This window comes from Myzus persicae, unplaced genomic scaffold (genome assembly GCF_001856785.1).
Source record: "Myzus persicae strain clone G006 unplaced genomic scaffold, MPER_G0061.0, whole genome shotgun sequence".
NCBI lineage: Eukaryota > Metazoa > Arthropoda > Insecta > Hemiptera > Aphididae > Myzus > Myzus persicae.
Genome location: NW_019104431.1, coordinates 29,935 through 57,521, shown reverse-complemented (window position 1 = coordinate 57,521; position 27,587 = coordinate 29,935). Strand labels below are relative to the sequence as shown.

At 28.5% G+C, this 27,587-nt stretch overlaps 2 protein-coding genes across 6 annotated transcripts; both read left to right on the top strand.

The window, feature by feature from the left end:
• Positions 1-5,848: 5,848 nt before the first annotated feature.
• Positions 5,849-12,595, top strand: LOC111042111. 5 transcript variants are annotated; one of them, XM_022326607.1, is made up of 12 exons: positions 5,849-5,953; positions 6,985-7,081; positions 7,160-7,346; positions 7,430-7,588; positions 7,664-7,810; positions 7,869-8,214; positions 8,295-8,388; positions 8,764-8,941; positions 9,017-9,293; positions 10,619-10,744; positions 10,941-11,111; positions 11,732-12,595. In XM_022326607.1, the coding sequence occupies exons 2-12, from the start codon at positions 7,017-7,019 to the stop codon at positions 12,496-12,498; spliced, it is 2,517 nt and encodes an 838-aa protein (XP_022182299.1). In that variant the 5' UTR covers positions 5,849-5,953; positions 6,985-7,016; the 3' UTR covers positions 12,499-12,595. The 5 variants fall into 5 exon arrangements, with proteins under 5 accessions (XP_022182299.1, XP_022182298.1, XP_022182297.1 ...); XM_022326606.1 differs by lacking the exon at positions 5,849-5,953 and adding an exon at positions 6,766-6,885; XM_022326605.1 differs by lacking the exon at positions 5,849-5,953 and adding an exon at positions 6,771-6,913.
• A 3,722-nt stretch (positions 12,596-16,317) lies between these two features.
• Positions 16,318-26,891, top strand: LOC111042115. Its single transcript, XM_022326611.1, has 12 exons — positions 16,318-18,281; positions 18,370-18,477; positions 18,557-18,899; positions 18,984-19,077; positions 19,878-20,055; positions 20,119-20,386; positions 20,509-20,889; positions 23,147-23,287; positions 24,952-25,032; positions 25,519-25,647; positions 25,724-25,840; positions 25,945-26,891. Exons 1-12 carry the CDS (start codon positions 18,126-18,128, stop codon positions 26,718-26,720), a joined length of 2,772 nt encoding a protein of 923 aa, XP_022182303.1. The 5' UTR covers positions 16,318-18,125; the 3' UTR covers positions 26,721-26,891.
• Positions 26,892-27,587: the final 696 nt, after the last annotated feature.

Sequence of the window (27,587 nt, the reverse complement as noted above, 5' to 3'; positions counted from 1 at the left end):
ATTACAATTTATATAATTAGGTATACATTAAATCTAATACAGTTGTAGTATGCCCAATTTGTTTAAACACATTAATATTTTATATTTATGTATTATCATTGATAGATGTTTGGTGCCAAATTTTAAATGGTGTAATTCAATTCAGAAATATCAAAGTTAATAATTTTAATTTTATTAATCTGGCTATCCTATTTGAAATAAGTTTATATGTACATAGTATTAACTATAAAAATTTGAATTGTAAAATTAAATAATAATTACCTGTTTTGAAGCCATGTTTGGATAGGTAGTATTCACAAATAACAATTAAAAAACAATAGTAAAATAAATTAATACGTTATTTTAACTTCAAAATAACCAAATGTAGTAGGTATTCGTTTTTCGAGACAGTGAGTCTGTGACAGATAAATCATGAATATAATGAATAACGATATTAGGACTATTAGGTATGATACTAAACATTATAAACAGAAACCAGTAACGAGTGTATGCGAGTGTCTTTAATGCGGGACGCTGCATGCTAGAAAAATAGTATAAATTTAAATTCCCCGGGAAATGTATATCGGGAAAAAATATGATTGTTTATAGACTTTGTTTTTATCAGCCAATAGGTAACGCGTGTATATATACGGGTAGGTATATATGGATATGTATATATATACGGGTATGTATTTATGATATATATATAAGTAATAATACATCTATTTATATATAATTATTAAATAGTATTAATAAATAATAATGTGATGTATATTGTAATTTGTAATATAATATGTATAATATACACATTATATATATGTATGATGCATAATATGTATGTTATGTTAATTTTTGAAATATTATTTAAACTATATTAATAGTTTTTCTATAAAAGCCTGTGGATTCATATAAATCATATTATGCTTACATTAAATATACATATATTATATAAACTGATTTAGAATTTCACATATTAATAATCATTGTAACTTCTTTGTGAAGTCATATACTCATATTATCAATAACTGCAGATACTTAATTGATACCAATTAATAACTTCTACAAAACTACTTATTGTATTCACATATACCACTGTTGCGTGACGTAATATAGATATCGCAATATAATACTATTTTTCTCTAAATCTATTTGATGGCACATAGATATTACAATGTGATGTTACTTTTGAGAACAAAAACAGACATCGCATAGATTTCATTATCATCTTAATGCACGTAGGGCACGTAAATGGTTTATGCTATTTTTTATTTTACAATAATCTGTGCATTTTTTTAAATTTATATTTGTTTTGTGGCTGAAGTCATCTTTAGAATTAAGCTATAAGCCTATAAACATCGGTAAATTTCAACTTTGAGGGTGATTTTTGATTGCGAATTATTGTACATTCTACACTGTACCAAATAAAAGTAACCTCAGCCCTCAGGCAGTCGGGTGAGCTTTCACTCGCATACCCATTATTTACAATAAATTGGGTTTAAACTTTCAAATCATTGGACATAGGTTCAGCATTGCTACTGTCAACTGAACTTCGAAAAAAACAAGAAAAAAACTTTTGTACCTATGTACTCAACAGTAAAAACCAGATGAATACAGGGGTATCATTTCTGTTTTTCTTTTTTCCGTGCCAAATTTTTCCTAGACCATTCATAGTCCATTACCAGGCCTCAATAATTGGTCCCTTTTTTTGAAGGGAGATGGGAGAAAATACCTCCTCTGTCTTTTTTGCTTTCTCTGCATACCATTATATGTCATATGGGGACGACCACCATTGTCCTACACCTCCACAATGCTCTGTCCCTCACCTCTTCTTTATTCACACCAGCTATTTTCATATCATCCTCTATTCTATCTGACCAACTTTCTTTCAGTCTTCCTTTCTTTACTTCTATTTATTCATTCCCATAGCGATCCTCGTACTATTTGTTGCAAGTACTCCCTAGATTCCAACGAATGGAAATGGGATGACTCAATAAACATAAACATATTCACATACCACGTGTTTCAGGTTTCTACTTAGTAACTTTATCAACAGCGTATACTATTAGCACTTGATAACCACATCCATCAGTTGTCAGACAGTGGAAAACAGAGTGTATGCATTTTATAATACATTTTAGTAAGTATTGGCCCAAAAAATGTAAGCCTAAGCAAAATAAATAATACTTTTACCAGTTTTACCATTATATCAAAGTATATTATTTATACTAAGATAAATAGACAATTTATCATATCGTATTAAAAATATTAATACCGATAATAATATAATCTACCAACAATTCAAGAATATAACTAAATGCATTTCAAATCATCTGTGTACCAGTGCTGTTTGAATGTAGCTTTTAGTAGTCGGGAGCACGGACCGAGATTACTCTATATACTCTTAAAGGAGTACACAACACAAATAAAAAAATTCTTTAAATTTTTTTTAAATGTTAAATTATTGTAGTTATGGTTATATGAAATGATTTTGTGAAGATACGATGTAAAAAAAAATATTACTTTAAGAGATATTAAGAGATGTAGAATAGCCGCGTGACGTCACTGGGCCGGAGTCATCGTAATTGCCTATCTTATACGTGTAAAAGTTCTTTGCTTCACACAACGATTTATCAACCTAAACATTTTATTTTTAAAATTTAACTGACGTATAAATGTGTGGTTTTATGTGTTTAAGACGATGCAAGAATCAGAACTTCATTATGACTTTTAGTTTTTTAAGTATTAAAAATCTTAAAACAGACATTTTGGTTAAACGGCGGACACGTTGTTCGAACGCCACACGCCGCTCGCCATGACGTGAGGTTTAACCAAATTGTCTCTTTTAAGATTTAAAAAACTAAACGTCATAATGAAATTCTGATTCTTGCATCGTCTTAAACACATAAAACCACATATTTACATGTAAATAAAATTGCAAAAATAAAATGTTTAGGTTGATAAATCGTTGTGTGAAGCGAGGAGAATCGCGGAAAAAATGCCCACGGAAAAAAAACCCACGGAAAAAAAACCCACCGAAAAAAAGCCCATGGAAAAAAAACCCATAGAAAAGAAATCACCAAGGAAAAAAAGCCCATGGAAAAAAAACCCACAGAAAAAGAGCCCTCCAAAAAAATTTTAATTAAAAATAAATGTTAATACATCTATATTTAATATAATTATTATATATTTTTTTATTTAATCTAGTTTATACAATCTGTAAATAGAAAAAAAAGTACAATAAGCATAAATGATGTTTTTTTAAAATTATTATATATATTAAGTATCTTGAGGGAAGAACCAACCAGCGAAGGCACTGCGTGGATTACAATGAAGGAAAAAGGACAATTGACAATTTTTTAGAAGCTATTTCATATAACACACGAATAAAGCACGATTAACTTTATGTATACTATAATTTTTGCGACTATTGCGATTATTATTATGATTATGTTTTATTATTTATTATTTACCAGCGAGGAACTTTTACACGTATAAGATAGGCAATTACGATGACTCCGGCCCAGTGACGTCACACGTGTTTTTTCAATTGCTCATAACTTATTGAATAATGTGAGTAGAAACGTAAAACCTATACCATTATCCTTAGAATTGAACATACTTTCAAATAAAAAAACTTATTTTTTGTGTTGTGTGCTCCTTTAACTTTCTAAAAAATTGAACTACCCAAAATAGAAACACAGATAATGTTACAACTTAATAGTTATTAGTTATCACCAACAAGTTTCATAATAGATCAAGTCACTCTAATTTTAGATCTAACGAAGCTAAACGTGATCTGCTGAGAGTAAATTTGGTATATTACGCACTTGTAGGTAATTCGTCAGACACGGAGACAGCACATGCGGGTGTTGTTCATTCGTATTCTAATCGCATTGATGATTAATCTCAAAGTTCGTATTACCACCACTGAGATAGGTAAGAATATACTGGAGCGCGGACTTCGATGTAAAAACGTGCCGTCGAGTTTTTTGTTATCCCCACTCCTGTATGGCAAGAAATGTTATTTTACCTACGCGGAGTATACCCGATGGTCGTACATATTTTCACCCAAAATCAACCTTTTGGTTCTCGCCCAAATGACCTATTTACCCAAAAATAAAAAAGAGTGATTTGGTTTTTGCCCAGAGAAATATTATTCATAGTAAACGAAAAACATTTTATATGTGTATACATATACCTTTTTATTGTAAATAATATAATACCTATATAAAAACATAGAAAAACGAATTTAAATTTTATATACTTACATTAAAAACATGTCAAAAAAAAATAGTATAATATTAAAAAAAATTATTTTTAAAAGTCTTTGTTGAACAAATACGTTTAATACAGCGCCAACGAATTAAGCCAGTTGAAATAGTTTTCGAACCAAAATTATACTTTATTTGTTGAAAACAATCATTTTTTTTCCTCTTTTGCTTTCTAAAAACACCACGGACATCTTAAGCTTAAAGTAAAATCTATTAAAATAAATTGTAACTCGAATATATACTTGACAAACTTGTCTGATTATTCGGCACGAGCGAACGACCGTGGCATATAATTTTATCTCGAATTGTGTCCGTACATTCAGCTCAATTATAACTTATCTGATTTATTGGCAAGGTATAATTTAATTTAGATTCTGGAGTTTACGCCACTTTTGCCTAATGGGCAGTGGTGACCAAAATGCTTTATCGTTTACTATGAATAATATTTCTTTGGCCGAAAACCAAATCACTCTTTTTTGTGTTTGGGTAAAAAAAAGTAATTTGGGTGAAAACCAAAAAGTTGATTTTGGGCGAAAACAGATTCCCCCTACCCGATTGCCAATTCGGTATATTTATTATTTTAGTATTCACGGTTTTTGTTTTTGGTAGTTAAAATATTAATTTTATTAATTATTTAATTATTTGTATTATTAATTATATTAAAGTAATTAAAGAATTAGACTATCTAAATTAGTATTATTTAAAAATGTATAAATATTTTTGGATACTTTTTATTAGTAAAAATGTTGCTCAGAGATTTTTGTTTTAACTTGTATTAGGTATACATTTGAAGTCCACATGAAAACAAAAATGTTGGTACCAAAATTAGCGCAATGTGACCATTTATGTCGGAGTTATGTTAAGTTAAAATGTGTAGTCTTTCAATGTAATTTGTATGGAGATTCAATTTCTTGCCATACGGTGCTGGGGGTAGCCGCAATTGAGACGGCCCGTTTTTCGTAACATAAGAAAGTGGACGAGTCCGCGGCTCCAGTATATTCCACGGACTAAGATACTATGGAAGCGACACTCGATCAGCTGATCGGGTTCTTGTTTACCTATGATCTGAAGTCAAAAACTGGGAAACGAGTCGGTACACCAAAATGATATTAGACCTTTGTTTACCTAACCTAACCTAACCGTATTCAGGGTACTTTTACTGTCACAATGGCGCAGTACGCTGCGAGGGGTCGGCTGTTTACCGTTTCCTATATTTTAATATACGCCACACAGATAATATATATATATTAAAATTATATACTTGTTTAATATATATCTGTGGTAAGTCACGACAGAGTTCAAGACCTCAATCGCCCGATTTGGCCAATTCACAGGCATACCCCTAACGGCCTAACCTAACCTAACCCTAACCTACCTAGCTCATGGTGGATTTTAAATCCAGCTAAATAAAACCTGGAATTCATTATATGGTCCTCTTGCTCACAATGGCACAATATACTTTCTACTTACTTTTTTAATTTATCAACTTACACCTGTGAAAACAATTTTTAATCGTGCACAATATTAATTATTATAGTGCAGCCACAAGTCAGCAGCGCTCTCTATCTTTAACTGATATAAGGTTTGAGTGTACAAAACTATAAAAGTACAATAACCAAAATCCATAAGGCCAGTTTAATCAGTCTATTACTTATTAGTAAATAGTATTCAATACACTGGAATACAGTATTTTTTAATGTATAGTAAGTATACTAAGGTCATACATATGTTTATATATCTGTGGTAAGGGCCTATCGGCTATCTATAGGTTGAATCTAAGCAGGGATGTATTGGTAAAAAATTTCTTGTGTATACGCCATATTTTTTTAAATGTATCTTAAAAATTTTTTTTCTCAATACGCTCGACACTTGTTCTATATATCTATACCAGAAAAATTTTTGTAGTGTACATGAATATAACATTTATCATTATTCTTACTTCATTATCAGTATCAACCAACAATTTTTTTAAATATAAAATCCATAAATATGTTGAAAATATTATTTTTATTTTTACACTATAGAATTTAAAAGACCCATTTCAAATCTTCAAAAACAATTAATAAAATAATACGCGCTTTCCCATTTACCTCCGTCCACCGTATACTTATAAAATAAATATTTTTTTCAAGTAAACGCATTTCTTTGTAAATATTGTTATGAGTATACGCTCCATTACACCACTGAATCTAAGGAATCTCGAAACCTAACTCATCATGGCTCAATGGCTCAATCCCATCCACAGACGTACATATGTACGTCCTTAGGGCTTAGATCATATACAATGGATGGAGCCATGTGTGTATTTCTCGTATACCGAGCTGTGTCCAATACTTAGATCATATACATGATATTGATAGTGATATTGTATATGATCTAAGCATAGGCCTTATACTATATAGTAGTATGGATCTAAGAGTACGTCCGTGATCACTCAAAGATAATATCTTATGATACCTAATTGATTACAATTTTAAACGTTAATTTTGTATTTTATTGATAAAAATTGATAACAATAACTGATATTATAATATTTTATTACTGTTCATCGTAGAGGCTGCTATATAGATAATATACACATAATAGTAGTATTGACTATAGTTCTACCGGAGTATCAACTAGTAGTGCAGTGAAAGTACTAGCAGATGATCTTAATAATTATAGTAGTTTTACTTTAAAATACTTATGCAACTTGTTTTAAATATAAAGTAAAAGACATTTTTAATTATTTTAGGAAGCACGAGATAGTTTGTAGGTACCATTGCGATGGAAAATCGTTGTTCTGTTCTAGGATGTTTGAAGACTTCTGACGATGGAGTTAAATTACATGAGTATGTATTTTTGTTTAAATTTGAATGTTTTAATAAGAATAATTAAAAGATCATTGTGATGTATTACCAATATTGTAGATTCCCGTTTGATGATAATGAAAAACTGCAACTTTGGGTAATGGCGACAAATCGTTCAAATTGGTTACCAATTGACAAAAGTAGGATATGTGAAAAGCACTTTTGTGCTGGTGATTATGAAATTGTAGATAAGGAATATAAGCTTAAACCATGTGCTCTGCCCATACTCTATTTGTCAGATGAGAATGTAAGTAAATGTAATAAAGTATAAAAATAAATTAAGAATAATATAAATTATGAGAAATGCTTAAAATATGTATTTGTGTATAGAATAGTGCACATGAGAAGACATTGACAGATTCTGAAGACAGTGAATGTTGGTCTTCAAGCGATATTAATTCTGACGATTTACTTGATACACCAAATACTAGTGATATGAAATCAAGTGATTATGATTCAACAAATACATCATCTTTTAGTGATTATAGTGTAAGACTATTTTTTTAAAATTTATTTATAACTTTGAGTTATTAAAACTAATTGCTATAGAATTTTTTTTTTTAGAATTCGAATGAAGCTACTGCATTTGATGATGATTATCTATCATCACTTTCAGACACTGAATTTGAACTTGAAAATGTAGGGATTGAAGAATCAATGCTAGAATTAGATTCTGTGTCATTGTCTTCATCTGTAACAAGTTCTGTAAATGTTGGTTCAGTTATTTTATTATTTCAAGTAAACATCTAGTAATGTTTTTAATTTTTAGACAAACCAGCTTATAAATCAAGTATGTGCGGTTGTATTATGTAATCAAAATGCAAGAAACCAGTTTGATACATTATTTTTCATCAACTTTCCTAAGGATAATAAATCACTTTGTGAAACCTGGTGGAAAATGTGTGGGCGCAAAGACAAATTTGATCCTTTATTAAAAATATGCTCAATTCATTTTAATCCTGATGATTTTACATCTATTACTATACGACGAGGAGGTCAACTTTTTAGACAAACTATTTTGAAAAATAATAATATTGTACCAACTCTTTATCTACAGCCGCATGAATTTACACAGTTTGCAAGAAAACGAAAAAGAAGTGTGAATGATAGTTATAGTAAGTATAGCTAAATTTAAGGTTATCATAAATGCATATTTATTGTTGTTAATATTTTGGAAAAAAAAAATTATCATTAGGTAATCAAAACAATTCAACAGAAATTGAATTCTGTATTATTCAAGGCTGTGACAAGACATTTTTGAAAGATGGAAAAACGACATTGTTTTTTAAGTAACGTAGTTGTTTTTATTAGTTCCAAAATTATAAATATAGATATTTTTTATTTAATGCTATGAAATAGTTTTAAAAGTAATAATATTTAATGAATGCCAGAAACAATGTCCCTCCAAAAGAAGTTCCATTAATAAAATCTTATAAAAATAATATTCTATAAAAAAGAGCCCATTATGTGGGCTTCTGTATTTATGTGACTTTACTCCGGCCCATGATATAAACAACATTGTATATTTGACAAGATCCAGATTTAGTTCAAATCTGCTGAACATGTCATTTACTTTGTGGATTTCTTTTCTTCCTTTTCTCTTGACTAGATCATATTTGATCAAATATTATGTTGTTCATTTTATATTTTGATATTACACTTAGGTTTCCATTGGAAAACAAAACTATGCTCAAAAAATGGGTAGATAGTATTGGCTTGCCCAATTGGCAGCCATCAGTTTCAGATCGAATTTGCTCTGATCATTTTGAAAGTGATGATGTTTTAATGACTAATGATATTTATGGTCTAAATAATGATGCTATCCCATCAGTTAAGCCACAAGTATGTATACAATTGTAAGGTTACAACAATTTCATCGGTCATTTAATTATCACAGATTTTTTTTTTACTTTGTAGAATTCATTTGTTATAAGCTCTGAACACAATCATGATAAAAAACATGCATCTGCAGTTAACAACAGAAATATTGATATTATTTTTAATAATTTAGAATTTAATCATTTAGAAGAAGACACTTTGATAGTAAAGGATAGAACAAAAGAAAAAAAGAATGACAGTTTGGTGTTAAATTCATTGGAAAATAATTTAGATGACCAAAAACCAGAAAATTACCAACAAATCTTTAATACATCATCTTTCCAATCTAGTTCAGCAAAAATGAATGGCAATAAAGGTAATAAAAATTTAAAATGATGCATGTTAGCTATACATTCTGAGAAATTATTAATGTACCTACTTAATTGAACAATAAAACTAAATGTGAGTAATTTACTAATTTATTGTATTTAAGGTATACACAGTTTTAATACTAAACTTTATTTTTTTTTTTCATCCTTAACTTAGTGACTAAAATCTCTTAACATCTTGGTATCCTATTATAGTTTATTAAATAATCTAGCCTTCTAACATATAAATATCAAATATGACACAAATAATTTTTTTTATTTATAACCATTTGAATATTTAAGTTAATGTGAGTGAAGTAGCTCACAACATATTTTGTAAAGGGTGCTTCATTTTTTTGGTCAAAACTTTAAATGCATAATGTAAAAAATAAAGAACTTAATGTTCAGTATTCAAAAAACCTTTCAAAAAGAGTTTTTAATAAACACTTATTGAAACATTAAATATCTATTTTTAAACAAAGTGACTTCTTTATAATAAAAATAATTCCTTGTTTAAAAAAAACAAACGCGTCGTGAGTGTCATGTATTACGTGTCAAAACTATAGTAAATTATTACAATCAAAAATACAATTTTGAACAATATTTGTTTAAATCTTTGCTTGCAAACATTTCTTTAAAACATTTTGATGGTTGCTTGTACATTCTTATACTTTATGAGAAAAGTTAAAAAATTGGCATTTTGGAACTGTTCACGCCAACGTTTTCGTGGATTCAAATCATTTTATTACTGGGGTGTGATATCGGATCTCTCTCATTAATATTTTATACTAAATTTAGCTTAATTACCCACCTACTCATTATTACTGATTTACATTTTTATTATTTTCCTATTTAACACAAATTCTTAAAGTTTTAAAAAATTCGTACTGTTTTTCTGAATTCAAATCATTACACCACTTTGGCATATTTGTATTGAATCCATCTCAATAATATCTTATATTAAAACTAACTTAATTATCTACCTATTCATTTTTACTTTTTCTATTTACAACTTACACTTGAAGTTTTCAAAATTCTGTTTTTTTTATTCCAATAACCATACTTGATTAAGAAAATAAAAACAAACCAATTAACTTGTTTAGAGTATATATTTTAAATGTTTAAACAATATTGCTGTTAACAAAACAAATTATTTAAATAACTTGCATTATGCATGTATTGCAAAAACACGCGTATGTTTGGTCGAGTGCATAATGAATCGACTGGGCATTGGGTCTTATTACTATCCTATCGTTCCCTCTGAATAATAATAATAATATGTTACCAATGGTTTGTGCAATTTAATTTAATAATTATTTAATTATTTTCACAGATGAAAATAATTGGAAAAATATGCATATTGATGATTCAACTATCACTACTATATCAAAAACTAAATGTACTTCAAAAGTAGTTAAGAAATCACATAGAGAATCAATTGAAAAAAATATTTTTGAAGGTAATTAATTAATTTACAACCAACTTTTGTTTTTCCTTAAAATTCTGATTTTATTAATTCAAATATGGTGTATGTAAAAAGAAACAAAATAGGTCCAAACTTTTAAAATAGTAAAACATTTTCTTTTGTTTCTATATTTATTGTATTGTCAAAAATAAATCAATTAATTCTTCAAAAACTATTTTTACTGTAATAGAAAAAAATATGATTCCAAAATCAAGAAATAATGGAAATGACTGTGATTATATATACTTAGACACGTTGGATGGTGACGATGCTAAAAATTTACTGTCATTTGAAAAAAAAAGTATTTTGAAAAATTCAAAAACAAAAATTCTGGAACTACTAGAAAAAAATCATATGGATGGTAAGAACAGTTTATTTTTAAACCAATGTCATAGATCCTTAGCTTTTTCTGGGTCATGGACACCTTTAAAGTATAAAGTTTAGGGTAATCCTACAATTATATTGCATGAGCTTTTTAAGTTTAAATGTCGATGAAATTAAATATTCAGGTGTAAAATAATGATTTATTATCAAATTATTATCTAATTTTGTTATAATTCAAAAACGAATAACCTTGGATACTTGAAATTTTTACTTTGTATTGAAAATTATTGGTTATAATATTTACCAATAAGAGTAAAACAAATTATCTAAGTAGTAAAACAAAATTTGTCTGAGTAAACTTATCTAAATAGTAATTATTCACAAATATTTCATATTGCATACTTAATTATAATTACCGAGCTCGTAACCATTTATAAAGTATTTAATAAGCTTAGTATTTAAATTAGAATAACTCAGAAAAATATTTTATAAAAAATATTATTTTAATATAATTATATAGTGTGTTTAAAAAATCCCTTGTATATTATGCTATTGTATTCTATAGTAGTCTAATGCTATTTATAATATAGTTTTTATTAGGGTTAAAAAAAAATTGCTTTCATATGAACACATTTTTTATGTTTATTATTTTTCTAGGAATTCCAGAATCTATAATCTATAATCAAGACTTAACAGAATGTTATGGTGAAATGCTTCCACCTTATTGTGACCAGGACTGTAAATTACTATGTTTTTATTCTATGTCTGCTTCCATACGAAGACAAATTTATAAAGAATTTCAGATGTTGAATGCAACTGAACAGAACTGTAAAATAGCTCAATTAGTACAATTGCGTATGTCTAAAAAAAAAGATAACACGTTTGAAAGCTGTCCGACATACCGTTTTATTTGGAATAAGGTACCTACAAAAGTCTGCCGAACTTTTTTCAGGAATACATTAGGTATTTCTGAACACCGTCTCGAAGCCATTCTAAACCCTATCAATTATAGTTGGTATTCTGATAGAGATATTGCATTGAAAGCCAATCAACCACAACAAATAAATGTAATAAGTGAGCCTGTTGTCATGACAGATTTTATGAAAGAATCTTTAATACCTTTAGACAAAGACTACAATTTATTTGAGCCTGAAAGTGATCCAGATGTTAGTTTAGAAAATGTACCTTTTAAAGAATATGAACAAGTATTACTATACATGAAAGGTATTCCTAGGGTTTTGAGTTCGTATAAAATACCTGGAACGTTAAAAAAACATTACTTTGAAACCAGTGTTTGTTCGGAATATATGTACAAAACATATTCTGAAAATTTTATTAAGAACAAGACTCCCCCACCATATACAAAACGTCAGTTTAAAAAAATTTACAATGAGTACATGAAGACGTTTTTGGAAATGGTTTAAATCCATGTCATATTTTATTGCTTGCTATAGACTTAACTTTAGAATTTTGTTGATACTTTCAGATAGTATCCATGGAATCCCATTTTTGAATAACAATGTTACTATATTTTTTTTTATTATTATTCTTTATAAGTTATTATTTTTATATTTATTATTTACTGTTTAGTATCTTAAGAGATCTCTTATTCTATAATTATTGTGTGTAAATACATAAAAAACATTGGTTGGTAAAAAAAAAGTATGTATATGTATTTTTAATTATTATTAGTATATTTAATTAAATGTAAGTTATACACCCATCTGTGTTGTCTCCTTCTTACTCGCGCATAAAAATGTCATCTTTAGAATAATCCATTTTACTCTATCATTTTTAAAATTAAAGTGACTAAAGAATATTATCCATGACCAAAGAAACTTTTTCTTAGGTATTTTATTTTTCAAGCTCATAACTTAATTCAAAATTAAAATATAAAAAAAAACACTTGGTGCCATAGATAATGAACTTGCCTTTAAAATTATCATAAATCAATTAACTCTAATATTAAAAATAACAAAATTAAATAGATTATTCTAAACATTAAATTTTATTTTGTGTGCGTTTTGTAAGACGGAAACAACATATAATTCTATTACAGTATTTTTATAATTTGTCTGATACTCATCTCAAAAACTAAAACGTTAATCGAAAAATGGATCAGATTTTAGTTTTCAATAATATATCTGGTATTTTTCACATAAGAAATGTAATTGTTTAGATATAATTTTAGAAACATATTTTTATAATCATGACCATAAGTAAATACTTGATGTATTTCTGAATCAATAACAAAATATGTATGTATACAATTACAAAGATTATAATTATTATTGAATGTTGTAATTTATTATTACGTATTATGAATTTTAAGGCTTTTTTTAGAATATTAATTCTAAATGATAGATTATTTAAGATAAGGGTTTAGTCCAAAAAGAAAAACTTATCAATATTAAAAAAATTATACCAGCACTATTGATACTTAAACTAAATGTTTAAATGCAGAATTTCCATAGTATTGCTACATGCTCAGGCGACATCGCCTTTTAGATAATTATAATATTTAAACTATCTTATCATATAACTGCAGACCCTGGGAAAGCAATGATTATTCGTATTAACTATGACACTTTTAGCGTTGACCACAGACAGCAAAAAAGACCGACTTCAGAGAATTACGATGGGAGGGTAAGATAAACGCAGTGAGAAATAAAGTAATAAAAGTAGGTATTATTTGGCAGTACGGCAATATAGTTTTTGATGGAATCCCGCAAAGATCAAAGGATAAGCCATCTACGGGCACACGGCCACATGCATGGGACCTTGGGTCTCATGTTATATTATGCTAAGGGCTTAGACCGCCGCGACGAGAGAAAACAGCGCTTAACGTAAGGGATAAGAACAAGTAGAGGGATAGACCTCGAACGTCCGATTTTCAGACGTGATATTCCTAAGGCTAGTACGAGCTCCTTCACGCCAGTCGCCAGTGTATCATTCATTTATTTGGACCTAAAATATTTTTGACTTTCTGAACACTCCGAGTTTAAATTTTCACTGATCTGAAAATTTTATTTCTCTTTAATAATTGTCTGAATCTTATTGTCAATTGTGGAGCATTTTGAATAAATAAAAATTATCAGATTATTCACGTTAAATTAAATAACCACCCACATCTACACCTATCATGTCCTGTCTTCATCATGTGTACGCGGACAAACGCTACAGATTAATAGTCTATACAGTGGCGGATATGCTTATATTTTTTACTGGTAAGTAATTTGAATAAGGGCCCCCAAAAAATAAGAGCGATCAACATATTATTTTAATATACCTAACAATACAGTACAAAACTAGGTATATAATAACTAATAAGTAATAGATACTCTCAGTACAGATTTGTTTATTTTTTATAGATAATACATTAATATTTTTTTTTAAGACTCATTGTTAGGTTGCAACCTTATCAATTACACTATCTGTACCTACTATTAGAAGTTAAAATATATCTTTTTCTACACTCATGAGTATTTTCTCTTTTCTATGTATAAAACATTCTAAATTATCTTGAGTAATTGAGTTTCTCAAATAATTTTTAATATATTTTAATTTAGAAAAACTCCGTTCACAACCCACTTGTGTGACTGAAAATGATAAAAGTAGTTTATAACATAAATAAAGAACAGGATAAGTATTAGTGTATAAATTATAGTTAACTAAAACAACAAACAACACAACACTTTAAGGGCTTGCTAGTATTATCTGCTAGATGAGTGCATGTTTCTTCTGAAAATTTGGTACTTACATAGTAAAAAAAAATTGGTTAATAACTTAATATTCTTCATGAGCCCTTATTCTGTTGAAATAAACAAAATCGTACCTATTAATAATTGTATAACGTAAAATAAGAAACAACATTTTACTGTGAAAACAAAATTTTTATTTTTAATTGAACAATGTTCACAATAGTATGTTTAAATAACAGGTATAGAAATGCTTTTGACTCTATTAAAAATGTTTAATTAGTTGTATACTTGTATGCCCATGAATGAAAATATGCAATACAAAAATAGATACAAAAATTACAACAAAAAAACAGTAAGCAATATAAATTAAACAAAAAAAAAGCATCAGATAAGACGAGCGATGTGGGGGGTACGTGATGGCAAATGGGTGGTGAAAATGATGTCTGGAAGTAAGTGCAGGCTACTGATCACCAATACAGAGTTCTCGCGGCCGTACTGCGGGTCGCGGGCGCATTGGCTCGTGACGCGAAGACGACCATAGCAGCGGACGAAGCCCGGCCACGACGGCCGCAAGTAACACGGACGGTTGACGACGAGCGGCTAGTGCGCGTGACGGTCCCTGCAGGTGCTGAAGACGTTGACTGTTGTGCCCGCGACAAACGATGACCTAAGCTCGGAGCGAGCGTCGAAGACTATAATCTCGGTGCTAGCGCAATCCGAGGCTGTGCCGTAGAGTCGCGCACCGCCGAACCCTGAAACTTTTCGTTCCCTCGAGTCCGGCCCTGCTTGTTGTGACTCGGACTAAAGAAACCCCTCATTGCCCCCCCCCCCACCAATAATTAGCGTAATTATAGTTATTACTTATTACAATTATCTCCTACTTCCTCATCTCTATTATTTTGCATCAGGTGAATAATATTGTGTTTTTTAGTGTTTAATTTTACATTATTGAGTTTGTTAGAGTGATGACATGTAAGTTATTTCGATTGTTTTGCCATAGGTATACCATTATACAAGGTGTTTCTGAAGTGTTTGAGGTAATTAGTATACGCATACTCACTGTGATGCCACAATGAAGATTTTTTTGGAATTTTTTTTCTAACTTCAAAATCTGGGTTTTTTAAAGTTATTTTTAGAATATTATCTCGAATTTAAAAATAAACACTCTAGTCGTATTTTTTGCAAAATTCTCATACGAATCGAGGTATCGCATCATTTTTGAGCTTGTCGCGCGTTTTTCGCTCTCGAATCGCCAACTAAAAAAAAAGTCGTGCGACACATCGAGAATACTGCAAGATAACCAGTGGTGATAATTATTTTTTGTCATTGATAATTTATACACAATTAATTAACACATTGTTTTACATTGTCAACTAATAAAAAATATGAAATAATAACAAAATTAGGGTTAACAGAGTTTTAAACGATCAAATTTACTAGCATACATTTGTGTCATACCTTTATTAAATAACTTTTAACTTTATAAAGTTATGATAGTTAGAGATAAAAGGAACTACCTATTTGTGTGTTTATACTGAAATTCCAGTTTTTGAATATTAAAGTACCTAACATAAATATTTTGACTCGATAAGATAAACATTTTATTTTATAATATTAGTCATTAGATGTATACCTACTGCTTATATTAATTCTCGATTTTAACACAAAAACTGGAGAGGGATGATATTAGAAGCCGATCAACATCGATTAGTATTCGATTCGTCTTTTTATCTTTATGTATTAGTTAATGAAACAATGAATATTAATAGTTAAAAGCTATTAAAATACTTATCCCCTATTTTAAATTTAAATAATGATTAAGACTTAATTGACAGTTTATTATAGAAAGTATTTCTATAATTAGGTATATGAAAAGTAGAAACATTTTTATGAAGTATCATTTTAGTTATTTGCAGTAGAATAAATAGTATTTAGTAATAATTATTACCTATGCCATGAATTATGAAATCGCATCATAAAATATGTTCTGAGTTTCTGACGTAGGTATACTGGTGTACTGGTGTATATAAAAATTAAGTTGTGGAGAACTTATAGTAAATAAAATATTATATTCGTGAATACTGAATACTGCATAGACGTAGTTAGGGGGGGGGGGGTAAACTACTGAACTTGGCTTTAAGTATACCAATTTCTTCAGAGTCTTTGTGAACGGTCTTTTTTAACCATGCGAAGAATTAATACTTATAATTTATATACGCTCCAGTGCTCCACCATGAGTCATGATCGTTTTTCGTCTTTAGCTATTGTCAATATTCAAAGAGATGTATCAAATAGTATCAATTCTGATGATATTTTAGTGATTTAATCTAAAGAAAAAAATAGAATATTTTAATAAAATCTTAGATTGTCACACGTCATTTGTATTTTTTGATGTATATTTGTGGATGTACACTGGTTGCCGGTTGTGGGGGGGGGGACAAAGCCCTTCACCAGTCGTTACATGTCTGCCCCTGGAAGGACTAAAGCTAAACCCCCAAAAAATTTGACCACCCTACGCCTATACTGAATAGTGAATAGTAATGTAACCCATTAATACCTACCAGTACGTTTTATTGTCTACTGCACGAACTAGGATAGTTCTCACTTTCTCAGTCCGGGGTGGTCTACGACCAAAAACGTTCGCGTTACAGCAATGTCACCATACTACTATAGTACTATAGCAAATTCAATGCCCACTGTTAAATAATATTATTAAATATCAAGGTTCTCGAGTAACCTGACCACCTGAGCCTGGGTTACACGCACGAATTAAGATATATATTAATATGTTGATGTATATTTTAATTCGTGGTTACACGCTAGGTCATGTTTATATTCAACTTTATAGTATACTAGTATGTATGCATATATATCCACAATACAGGTATAATTTATTATTGTAAATTGTAATACACTCTACAGAGCCATGCGCCGTACGAATACATTTAATTTCTATTTATAACTTTTTATCACAACTGTTGATACCAATTAATAATAGCGTCAGTGCCTGATATATTATATTATTGTACATTTATACGTAAGTATGAGAAATGTAATAATAATTTTGGGTATTACCTAAACATTATTGTATAATTTTTTCCGCCAAACGTTATTATTGGATTTTGTTGTCGACCGTCATCCATTTATCTTCTTCCATCCCGGCGTCCTGCGTGCCCTCGTCCACATTTCAGTTGCTCGAGACGCAGACGGCAGTGGTTCGGTGTGCACTGTGCACTGTGCGAAATGGTTTCTCGATTTTCAATATAAGTGTGTCCCTTGTGCACGATTTCGGGACGGCGTGCGTAAGAGGCTTGACGGACATTATTAAAGATTACTATTCAACAGTCGCGATGATGGACACCGATTCCAGCGACATTTCTTCCACGAGCGATGTCAATGAATCGGACATCGACTTCGATACACCGAACACCACAGACATGAAGTTCAGTGACGTCAGTGATGATCCATGTGATGAACGTCCGATTAAGAACGTTTCATTCGAAAGAGTAAGACCGTTTTTTTTATTCGAATTTTTTACACCGTTTGTGCCCTAAGTGTTTAATATGGCGGCCGTATGATTTTTGTTTTATTTAGAAAACAAACCGAGCCCTGAGATCATTCGACCAAGATTCCCTGTCGTCGCCTTCAGAAAACGAATTCGACACTGTGTCGTTGTCTTCATATGTTTCGAGTTTTGGAAATGTTTGTATAGTTATTTTGTTATTGCTATAAATTTGTTTGCTAATACAGTAATGCATAATAATGTTTTTGTTTTTCTCAGACCCATCAGTATGATAATAAATGTGCCGTTGTCTTGTGTAATGCAAATGCAAGAAACCAGTTTGATAGATTATTTTTTCTCAACTTTCCCAGAGATAATAGAAGTCTTTGCGAAATTTGGTGGAGATTATGTGGACACAATGGTATGTTTAATCCTATGTCAAAGATATGCTCAATACATTTTAAGGCCGATGATTTTACTTCTAATGTGGAAAGAAGAGATGGCAAACTGTATAGACAAACTATACTGAAAAACAATTATATTGTACCAACTCTTTATTTACAATCATATGAGTATTTAAAGTTTACAAGGAAACGAAAAAAACCGGCTTATGATGTTCGCAGTGAGTAAAGTTTATTACTCATAAATCTAAATAATTCTTTTTAAATTTATTATTGTATTTATAAAAATATATTTTTTTAAACAGAATTACCAAGGAAGTCAACATCAGTTTATGTATGTGTAATTCAAGGCTGTAAGAAAACATCTTTAAAAAATGGGAAAAATACATTATTTTTCAAGTAAGTTGTTTTAAACTATATTTAGTGTAACCATTGTACATATATTCTATAGATCACTCACTTCGGTGCAAATAATGTTGTGCTAAATTTACTAGCCATCCTGGTGTTATTGTCCAGAACTGAGTGGCCAGGTTGTATGGTACAGCACCTAGTCTAGGTTGCCTAGACAAAATACCAGCTAGTAAATTCAGCGCAACATATTTTGTGCTGCAGTGAGTAGTCTATAGTACCTATTTATAAGTAATGGTATAACCTAAAATTAATAAAAAAAATATAAACATAAAAGGTTAAGCAGATAAGCCCTACAAATTTTACTGTCAGTGGCATAACTAGGATAATTAAGGGTATGTTAACTGTTTATAGTAAAAATACTAATGTGACCAAGTCAAAATACAACATAATAGTATTTCGATTTTGAGTTGTATGCGAAACAACGAAATACATTGTATACTATATACCTAATACATCATTAATTTGGTATTAGATTTATGATTATCAATCAATATTGTTCAAGGGGGCTATTCAGAATCTATATACTTAGACTTACAATAGTCAAATAGTCCCCTTCATTTTGCTACTGAGTTGCTGGCTGCTGGATTGAACAAACAACTCATGAATTATGCAATATGTATAATATAAACACCTAGTAATTATATACTTTTATTAAAATATAATTCACATTTTTTTGAGACTTAGGACAGTAGATTCTACTATATTAATTTTATAAAACTGAATGTAATTGAACGCAATTTATTCTAAAACTATCTTTTTAAATGTATACTCAAATATTTTGTTTTTAGATTTCCACTTGAAAACAAGTTTCTGCTTAAAAAATGGTTAAATATTATTGGATTACCATATTGGAAGCCATTAAAATCTAATAGAATATGCTCTGATCATTTTGAAAGTTATTACATAACAAAGGTTGCTAATATTTTTCAACTTCATAAGTTTGCAGTCCCATCAATAAAACCGAAAGTATGTTTACACAGTGCATGTTCAGTTTCTAGACTAAATCATAATATACCATCTATTTTGTAGAACTTGTTTAACCATGAAGATTACAATAGAAGACAGCTCAATGTTAATGATCATATAAATCCAAGTGAATTTAATAGGCTGGAATTTAAAGTTGTAGATAAAAATACTTTGTTAGTCAAAGAAAAAAAAATAAAACAAAGTAACGATGGAAGAACTATTTTATTAAATTCATTGGAAAGTAAAATAGATCAACAACTAAAAAAATATGATAAAATGCTTGAAACAACAACCCTTTCAAATTCAACAGTAATAAATAACAACGATAAAGGTAAGGGGAAAATTATCTATTAATTATCTTATGTAGTTCTAAAAAGTAATGACCTGACATTTTAATAAATAAATATTATGTGCTGATTGTATATTATAATATTTAATGAAACTATTCAACAGAAAAACATTTATTAAATTCTTCAGCAAAATGCAATAAATCAAATATTGATGAAGTTTTGAACAATGTCGATGATATTAAGGAATTTCAGTCCAGAGAGAAGACTACTCAAATCCTACAATCTCTAAATTCTTCAACAAAATGCAATAAATCAAGTATTGATGACATTTTGAAGGATGTCAATGATGCCAAAGACTTTCAACCTACAGAGAAGACTACGCCAATACTGCAATCATTAAATTCTTCAACAAAATGCGATAAATCAAATATTGATGAAGTTTTGAATGATGTCAATGATATTAAAGAATTTCAACCTAAAGAGAAGACTACATTGAGTTTAACAAAACAATATCTAGAATCATTTGAAAAAGAAATTGCAAAAGGTAATACATGGTTTTTAATATTTTAAACATATACCTTATACTGATAGATGAGACTGGTTGTAGTTCTTGCGTCCATGCATAAGGGCGCTGATTAAGGTAGTACATCATACACCACACATAGATGATATAATAAACTGTATTTACTGTATATAATATGTAACACAAGTCACAAATTGCCTTGACCTTAACACCTAACCAGGCATGCTTCGTGTATTAGTGTAAAGTCTATGATTTTAAATTAATGAATTTGATAAAGATTTTAATGTTGTCAAATCGTACTTATACATTATTTATTTGTATTATTATTCAAAGGTTGTTACACTGCCATTTGTTTTCTCTGTCTTACAAGTGTTCAACATTGCAAATTTTACTCTCAGCAGATCACATTTAGATGTTATTAAAACAATTTGAGTGACTAACCTCTTAAACAATTTTAAAGTAAGATTATTATCTAAGGCATCTTCATTTTTATTATATTTTAATTTTAAAGCAAGTTATGAGTATTATAAGACGTACAAACAATTAACGATTTTAAAATATTTATAACACTCCCTTTGAAATTAAAATATAATAAAAAGCCTAGAGATTTAGCTAGCTAGACTTGTTCAAGCGGTCATTTCACTTCAATTTTTAAATCAACAAACCCAAATGTGATCTGCTGAGCATATTGTTGTAAACATTTTTACAACTAAGTAATAACAATACTTCCTTTTAAAAACATAAGTGTTGTATGTTTAAACAAAATCTATTATCAGTAAGGCTCGGATTTCAATGCATTTGCATCTTTTTTTTTGGTTATATCTTATTCGATGCTTTCCAAGATACAAATATGTTTCAACTACTTCAGTTCTAAACAAAACAATTTTTGGGGCATTTCTTGAAGTTTTTTATGCATTTTTTAATTTTTTAGCACATTTTTGACGTGTAGGTGTATTATGACTAAAAATATTAACCTCATTGAAATATAAGTACTAAATAATAGTATAGTTCTACTTAATGCTTTTCTCGAATCTTTTGAAAAATAGACAACTAAAAATTTACCAGACAAATCTACTTCAAGATAAAATTACATTTGTCAAATGTACAAAAACACACTTATACAAATTAGGATCTCTATAGACGAAATTACTGATGTAGATGGTCGTCACGTAGCAAACATTATAGTTGGAACTTAAGAAGTAGATACGCCTGGAAAAGCATTTTTACTAAGTATCGATGTTTTAGAAAAAGCGAACCATACTACGCATAATTGCTAAATTATTTCACAGATCTCTTTTAATTTTGTGGCCAACAGGAATAACACATAATATGGTATTACTTTTTTGAGTGACATAGCTCTCTTAATGGTCAAGGCTGGACAATCTTTAAGTTTGTTGTGTTCTAAAATGATACATGTTACTTGTTTGGCGCATTGTTTACATCAAGTATTTTTAAGAAATCTGGGGTTAATTTTCCGAAGTTATCAGTTTATTTCAAATACAAAGAAAATTTTCTTAAAAGCGCCATCCAGAGTCGATACATTTAAAACTATGGCTTCTGTTATTCCTTTGCCCCCTCAACCTATAGTGACGCGAGGGGGTACATGGTTAACTGCAGCATTATATTATTGTGAGCACTTTCCGTTTATTCAAACCATTATAAACCATTATTTTCTGAAAGTTCATTTTTTGATATTTTTAGGGCATTTTTTAGAGTTTTAGATCATAAATGCATTTTTTGAAAGGCTTTTTTTGATAATTTTGCAGCTTGTCTAAGACTTTCATTATTTGGAGAGTATCAGTGCGATTCACGTTATGTTAATATGACTAATCTTATGAATCAATAACTTAATTTATAATAGCTTAGTCAATTTTCATTCAATTTGAATATATTTTTTTTAACAGCTTGAAAAGTATGATCTAGAAAATAGGTATATTTTAAAATTTAAGTCTGAACATTTTTAAATTATCTTGTGCCATTCCAAAAAAATTTTCTTATTTATTGCTGTGAAAAACTGTATTTAAATGTATTGATTTGTCATAGTGGTACTAAGGGTGATATGTGACTTATGGGACACTATAGTATTAAATAATATATTTAGTGTACTACATTTTTAAAACTTAATATATCTCTATAATAGCTAGCAAAACAATTTTAATGCTTCAAAGATATCAACCTATATTATTATGTGTAAATTTGTTTTTATAATGTAATATTTTGCAAGTCTATAATTTATAAAATATATGTTTCAAAAAAAAAAAAAAAAATTAAATTTCAGAAAGAGAGAACATGGATGTGAATATGAATAATAATGATATGGATTTAGAGTATGTCTATTTGGACATATTAAATGATGTAAATATGAATGCAAGTATGATGGAAGTTCAACCTACATGTGATACAAACAATAGTTTAAAAGGTAACTTGCTAATTACAATTACAATTTTATAGAAAAATCAGTTAATGTATAAAAAAAATATATAAATACATGATGATTCACTAAGTATGCTCTTTTCCTTTTTCTTCTTAAATAATGCTGTTATTCAAAATCTGAATTTTTGTATTTTACATTTTCACTTTGACGTCTTTTCTGGTTGGAAACTGGGTCTTGTTTGTAGTTAGGTAGGTCAGTCAATTTTCACGGGCATTTGTGAATCAAATTTTTTTGGCATCTAATATGACCTGTACATTAACAGCTTTCCTTTTTTTGTTGTAATTCAAATAGAAATAACTGTAGATGTTTGAAATTTTCACAAATTGTTTATTTTATCATTTTCTATAAATGATACATTTTCAAAAATATTTTAACCCTGAGTTTTTATAGACATTTTCAATTTTCAATTTTTTAAAAAAAATTTTCTATTCACATTGCATTTTTTCCGTTAAAAATTCATTACAAGGTTTTTCGTAAGTTGAATCTAACTTTCTGTAGCTACTAAAGATATTAGGTCTATTATAATCGGTTTGAAATATGGAATATGTGGTGATTTTAAAATGCTACTAGTATAAATGAATCTACTTACTTACATATACTTAAAATGTATAAAAATGTTCCAATTATTATAAATACTAGATCTGGATCTGGATAAAAGACGTTATGTCTTATATTTTTCTAAAACAATTTCGATGCATACCCATATAAATATAAATTTTTTTTCGATAGATGAAAAACTATTTATTCAAATTTAGAATTAGAAACATCATTTTTTTTTAAATATAACTTCTAATTAGTTCACTGTAATCAAGAGTTATTCACATTTAAAAAAAAAATACATCGCCACTAAACCCCTAAGTTAGAGTTGCCATTCGTCTCGATTTCGCCGGGACACTACCGGTTTTTACTACAGAGTCCCGATATTTTTCATTTCCCGGCCGAGATGTGGATAAGTACCGGTTTCTTAAAATAAGATTTAAACAATACACATATTAGTAATTAAGTAAGACCACTCTGTTTTAAATTAAAAATTGTGTACCTAATTAATTTTTTTAGATAATTTAAAATCATATTTATGAATAAGATAATAATAATACTATTATTACATTTTGTGCTATTTCTAATTTTAGACTTTCTTATTTATTATAAATTATAATATAATAAAAATATTAAATAACGTTGGACTAAAAAAGTTATTATTAAAAATTCCAAAGAATGTGTTGTGGAGGGGGGGGTATTATAGTGTCCCGACTTGTATTTTTGTATAAATGGCAACCCTACCCTAAGTAGTATGAAAAATATCAAGAATTTGATAGTAGGTTAGGTTAGGTTAGGTGATTTAGTACATTTAAAAATGACAAAAATCGTAATCGTTAAAAAAAAATAGTGGTTAGAGTGCTGTGTGAATCATTCTTTTTATATTTTTTGAAAAAATATTACTATTAGTACTAACTTTTGTAAAAATGGTTTATTTTTAAGAATCTACTACTAGATGATTCTTATGCTGAAGAAATATGTTTAAATCCAATACTAATGAAATAATATTTATTGGATTCCGCACATAGAATTACTATTGAATACTTTTCATAATTGAATTTGTTTTTATAATATTATTTTTGTTGATTGTTAATATATGAAACATAATACAGCTGCATTGGAATTTGAAACAAATACAAATGGTTCAAAAAATATGTCTGTAGAAACAATAAAGACAAATTTATTATTTGACGGTAATTATTAACTAACTATCCTTATTTAAATAAATATTTATGATATATTTTGAAAACATTATAAAATTAACTCCAGGTAAAAAGTCCGGTTTTAAAAAATGGTTGTACAATAATTTCTTTCATTATATTTTACTGTCCGCTTACTATTTTTGTCCAAGTTCATTTTTCAAATCCTTCAAAAAATCAAAGAATATAAATTATACAATTTACAAAATTAAAATTAAAATTAATTAAATATGTATGTATTTTTCTTATACAATATTTTATTTGATCATTATTCCTTTTACCTATTATATTATTATTGTCAAGTACACTAAGTAATATGTACAAGTATTGAACCTAATTTAGGTATACCTTATATTGATGATTTTTGGAATTTATCAATAGCTTTTATTTTTAGGTCTTATTGATAACCCTATAAAATAGTTTTATCATAAGTCAAAATTAAATATTTATATGTAATAATATTGTATTTTATTATTTCAGATAAAGAAGCGATGAATAAAATTTCAAATAATAATGAATTAGATTTGGAATATGTTTATTTAGGTATGTTAAATGATGAAAATATGATTGGAGTACAACATTTGTATGATGCAAATGTTAATACAAAAGGTAATTTGCATGCGCAACAATGCCAAATTGCTTTTACAATTAAATATATTATTTTTAAATGTTAATTCATGTTTAGTTGATGCATGTGATGCAACCGAAATAGGATTTGAAACAAATAAAATAAATTCAAAAAATATAATTGAAGAATCTAAAAAGCCTAAAATTGAAAAGTCAAAAAGAAAAATTGTTGAAGGTAGTATTACTTTTTAATAATAATGAATGTACCTAAATTTTTTCTTTCCCATGCTTCTTTTTAAAACATTTTATATTTGATACATTTTCAATATTTGATTTTAGTTGCAGAAACTCCAAAATCTATTATTTATGATCAAGACTTAACAGAATGTTATGGTGAAATACTTCCACCTTATTGCGACCCTGGTTGTCAACTAAAATGTTATTATTCTGTACCTGGTCCCCAACGAAGACAAATTTTCAATCAATTCCATATGTTGCAAAATGTGACTGAACAAAACTGTAAAATTGCTGAATTAGTACAAGTGATTATGGTAGAAAATTCAAATAATAATTTTGAGAGTTGTGTGACATTCCACTTAAGTATGAATAAAGAGTCTGTGAAGGTGTGTCGAATGTTTTTTATGAATACATTGGGTATTCCTGATCATCGCCTCAATGCCGTTTTAAAGCCAGTCAGCTACAGTTGGTATTCTAACAGTGAAATTGCAATGAAAGCCAACCAACCAGCTCAGGAAAAAGTAATTTGTGAGCAGATAATTATCACGGATTTCATGAAAGAATCTTTAAAACTGTTGGACAAGGACTATAATTTATATGAACCCGAGAGTGATACCGAAGTTAGTCTAGAAAATGTGTCTCTCGAAGAACAAGAAAAAGTGTTGATATATATAAAAAGTATTCCTAGAGTTAAGTCCTCGATCAATATCCCTGGCAACTTAAGGAAACAAATGTTTGAATCTAGAATTTGTGTGGCACATATGTATAAAACATATTCCGAAAATTATATTTCAAACAAGATTCCACCGCCATTGACAAAACGCCAGTTTCAAAAAATCTACAACCAGTATATGAAGTCTCATTTAAAAATTGTTTAAATCCAGAGTTACATATTTTATTTGTGTTATATTTATACACATGCAGTTTTAGGAATTACCTATTTCTTGTTTGTGTTATTTATTGATTAGTTTTAAGTTCATTTATTTTATCATTTTAGTACATACATACTAACATTTCATTATTTTACGTAATATATAACTTTCAGAATTGGATTTTGTGATATATTCTTAGAGAACACATTTTTTCATTATGCTTCATGACAAGTCTAGATTGAAAATCAAATACCCTTCCCTTTTTATATTCTTTGCCAGTAGTTAATACTAAATATTGTATACATATTGTAATGATACTTAGTATTTGAAAAATGATTATCACAAGTTTACACAAGTGTCTATTAAAATCTTAGGCATAAAAATAAGTAATGATTTAAAAAATGTATTATTAGTATTAACCTTTAAAACAGTATACTATTATTAGATATACTGCTATTAAAGTATATTGGTTTATTTTAATTCTTCATTCTTAGAATTACAAATTCTATAAAAATAATTGGTTATGTGACCAATGTATGTTAGTTATTATATCTTCAGTGATTCAAAATTTAAATGCTTATTATATTTATATATATGTGTGTATAAAGTATAATGGTTTGTATAAATATAATATATTTGAAAGTTGTATCACAAAATATATTAAATCAATTCAGTGGTTCTATTATATAGATTAGAAATATACTTAATTTTTATATTATTTTTAAAGCATAATTTTGTAGAAGCTGTTTCTTAACTATTTATGCTGTTAGAGGAATTATACAGCAACTTTCATCACTTCTTATTTAACAACTTGTTAATATTTAAAAAAAGACTACAACATTATTCTTAAGAAAAGAAATGGCTACCTCATTG

Bases quoted from the DNA above. Each gene is read 5' to 3' on its own strand.
- LOC111042111 (XM_022326607.1), top strand. From the start codon at position 7,017: ATGGAAAATCGTTGTTCTGTTCTAGGATGTTTGAAGACTTCTGACGAT. The intron at 7,347-7,429 runs GTAAGTAAATGT...ATTTGTGTATAG, and splicing joins TCTATTTGTCAGATGAGAAT to AATAGTGCACATGAGAAGAC. The intron at 7,589-7,663 runs GTAAGACTATTT...TTTTTTTTTTAG, and splicing joins CATCTTTTAGTGATTATAGT to AATTCGAATGAAGCTACTGC.
- LOC111042115 (XM_022326611.1), top strand. From the start codon at position 18,126: ATGATGGACACCGATTCCAGCGACATTTCTTCCACGAGCGATGTCAAT. The intron at 18,282-18,369 runs GTAAGACCGTTT...TGTTTTATTTAG, and splicing joins AGAACGTTTCATTCGAAAGA to AAAACAAACCGAGCCCTGAG. The intron at 20,890-23,146 runs GTAATACATGGT...ATTAAATTTCAG, and splicing joins TGAAAAAGAAATTGCAAAAG to AAAGAGAGAACATGGATGTG.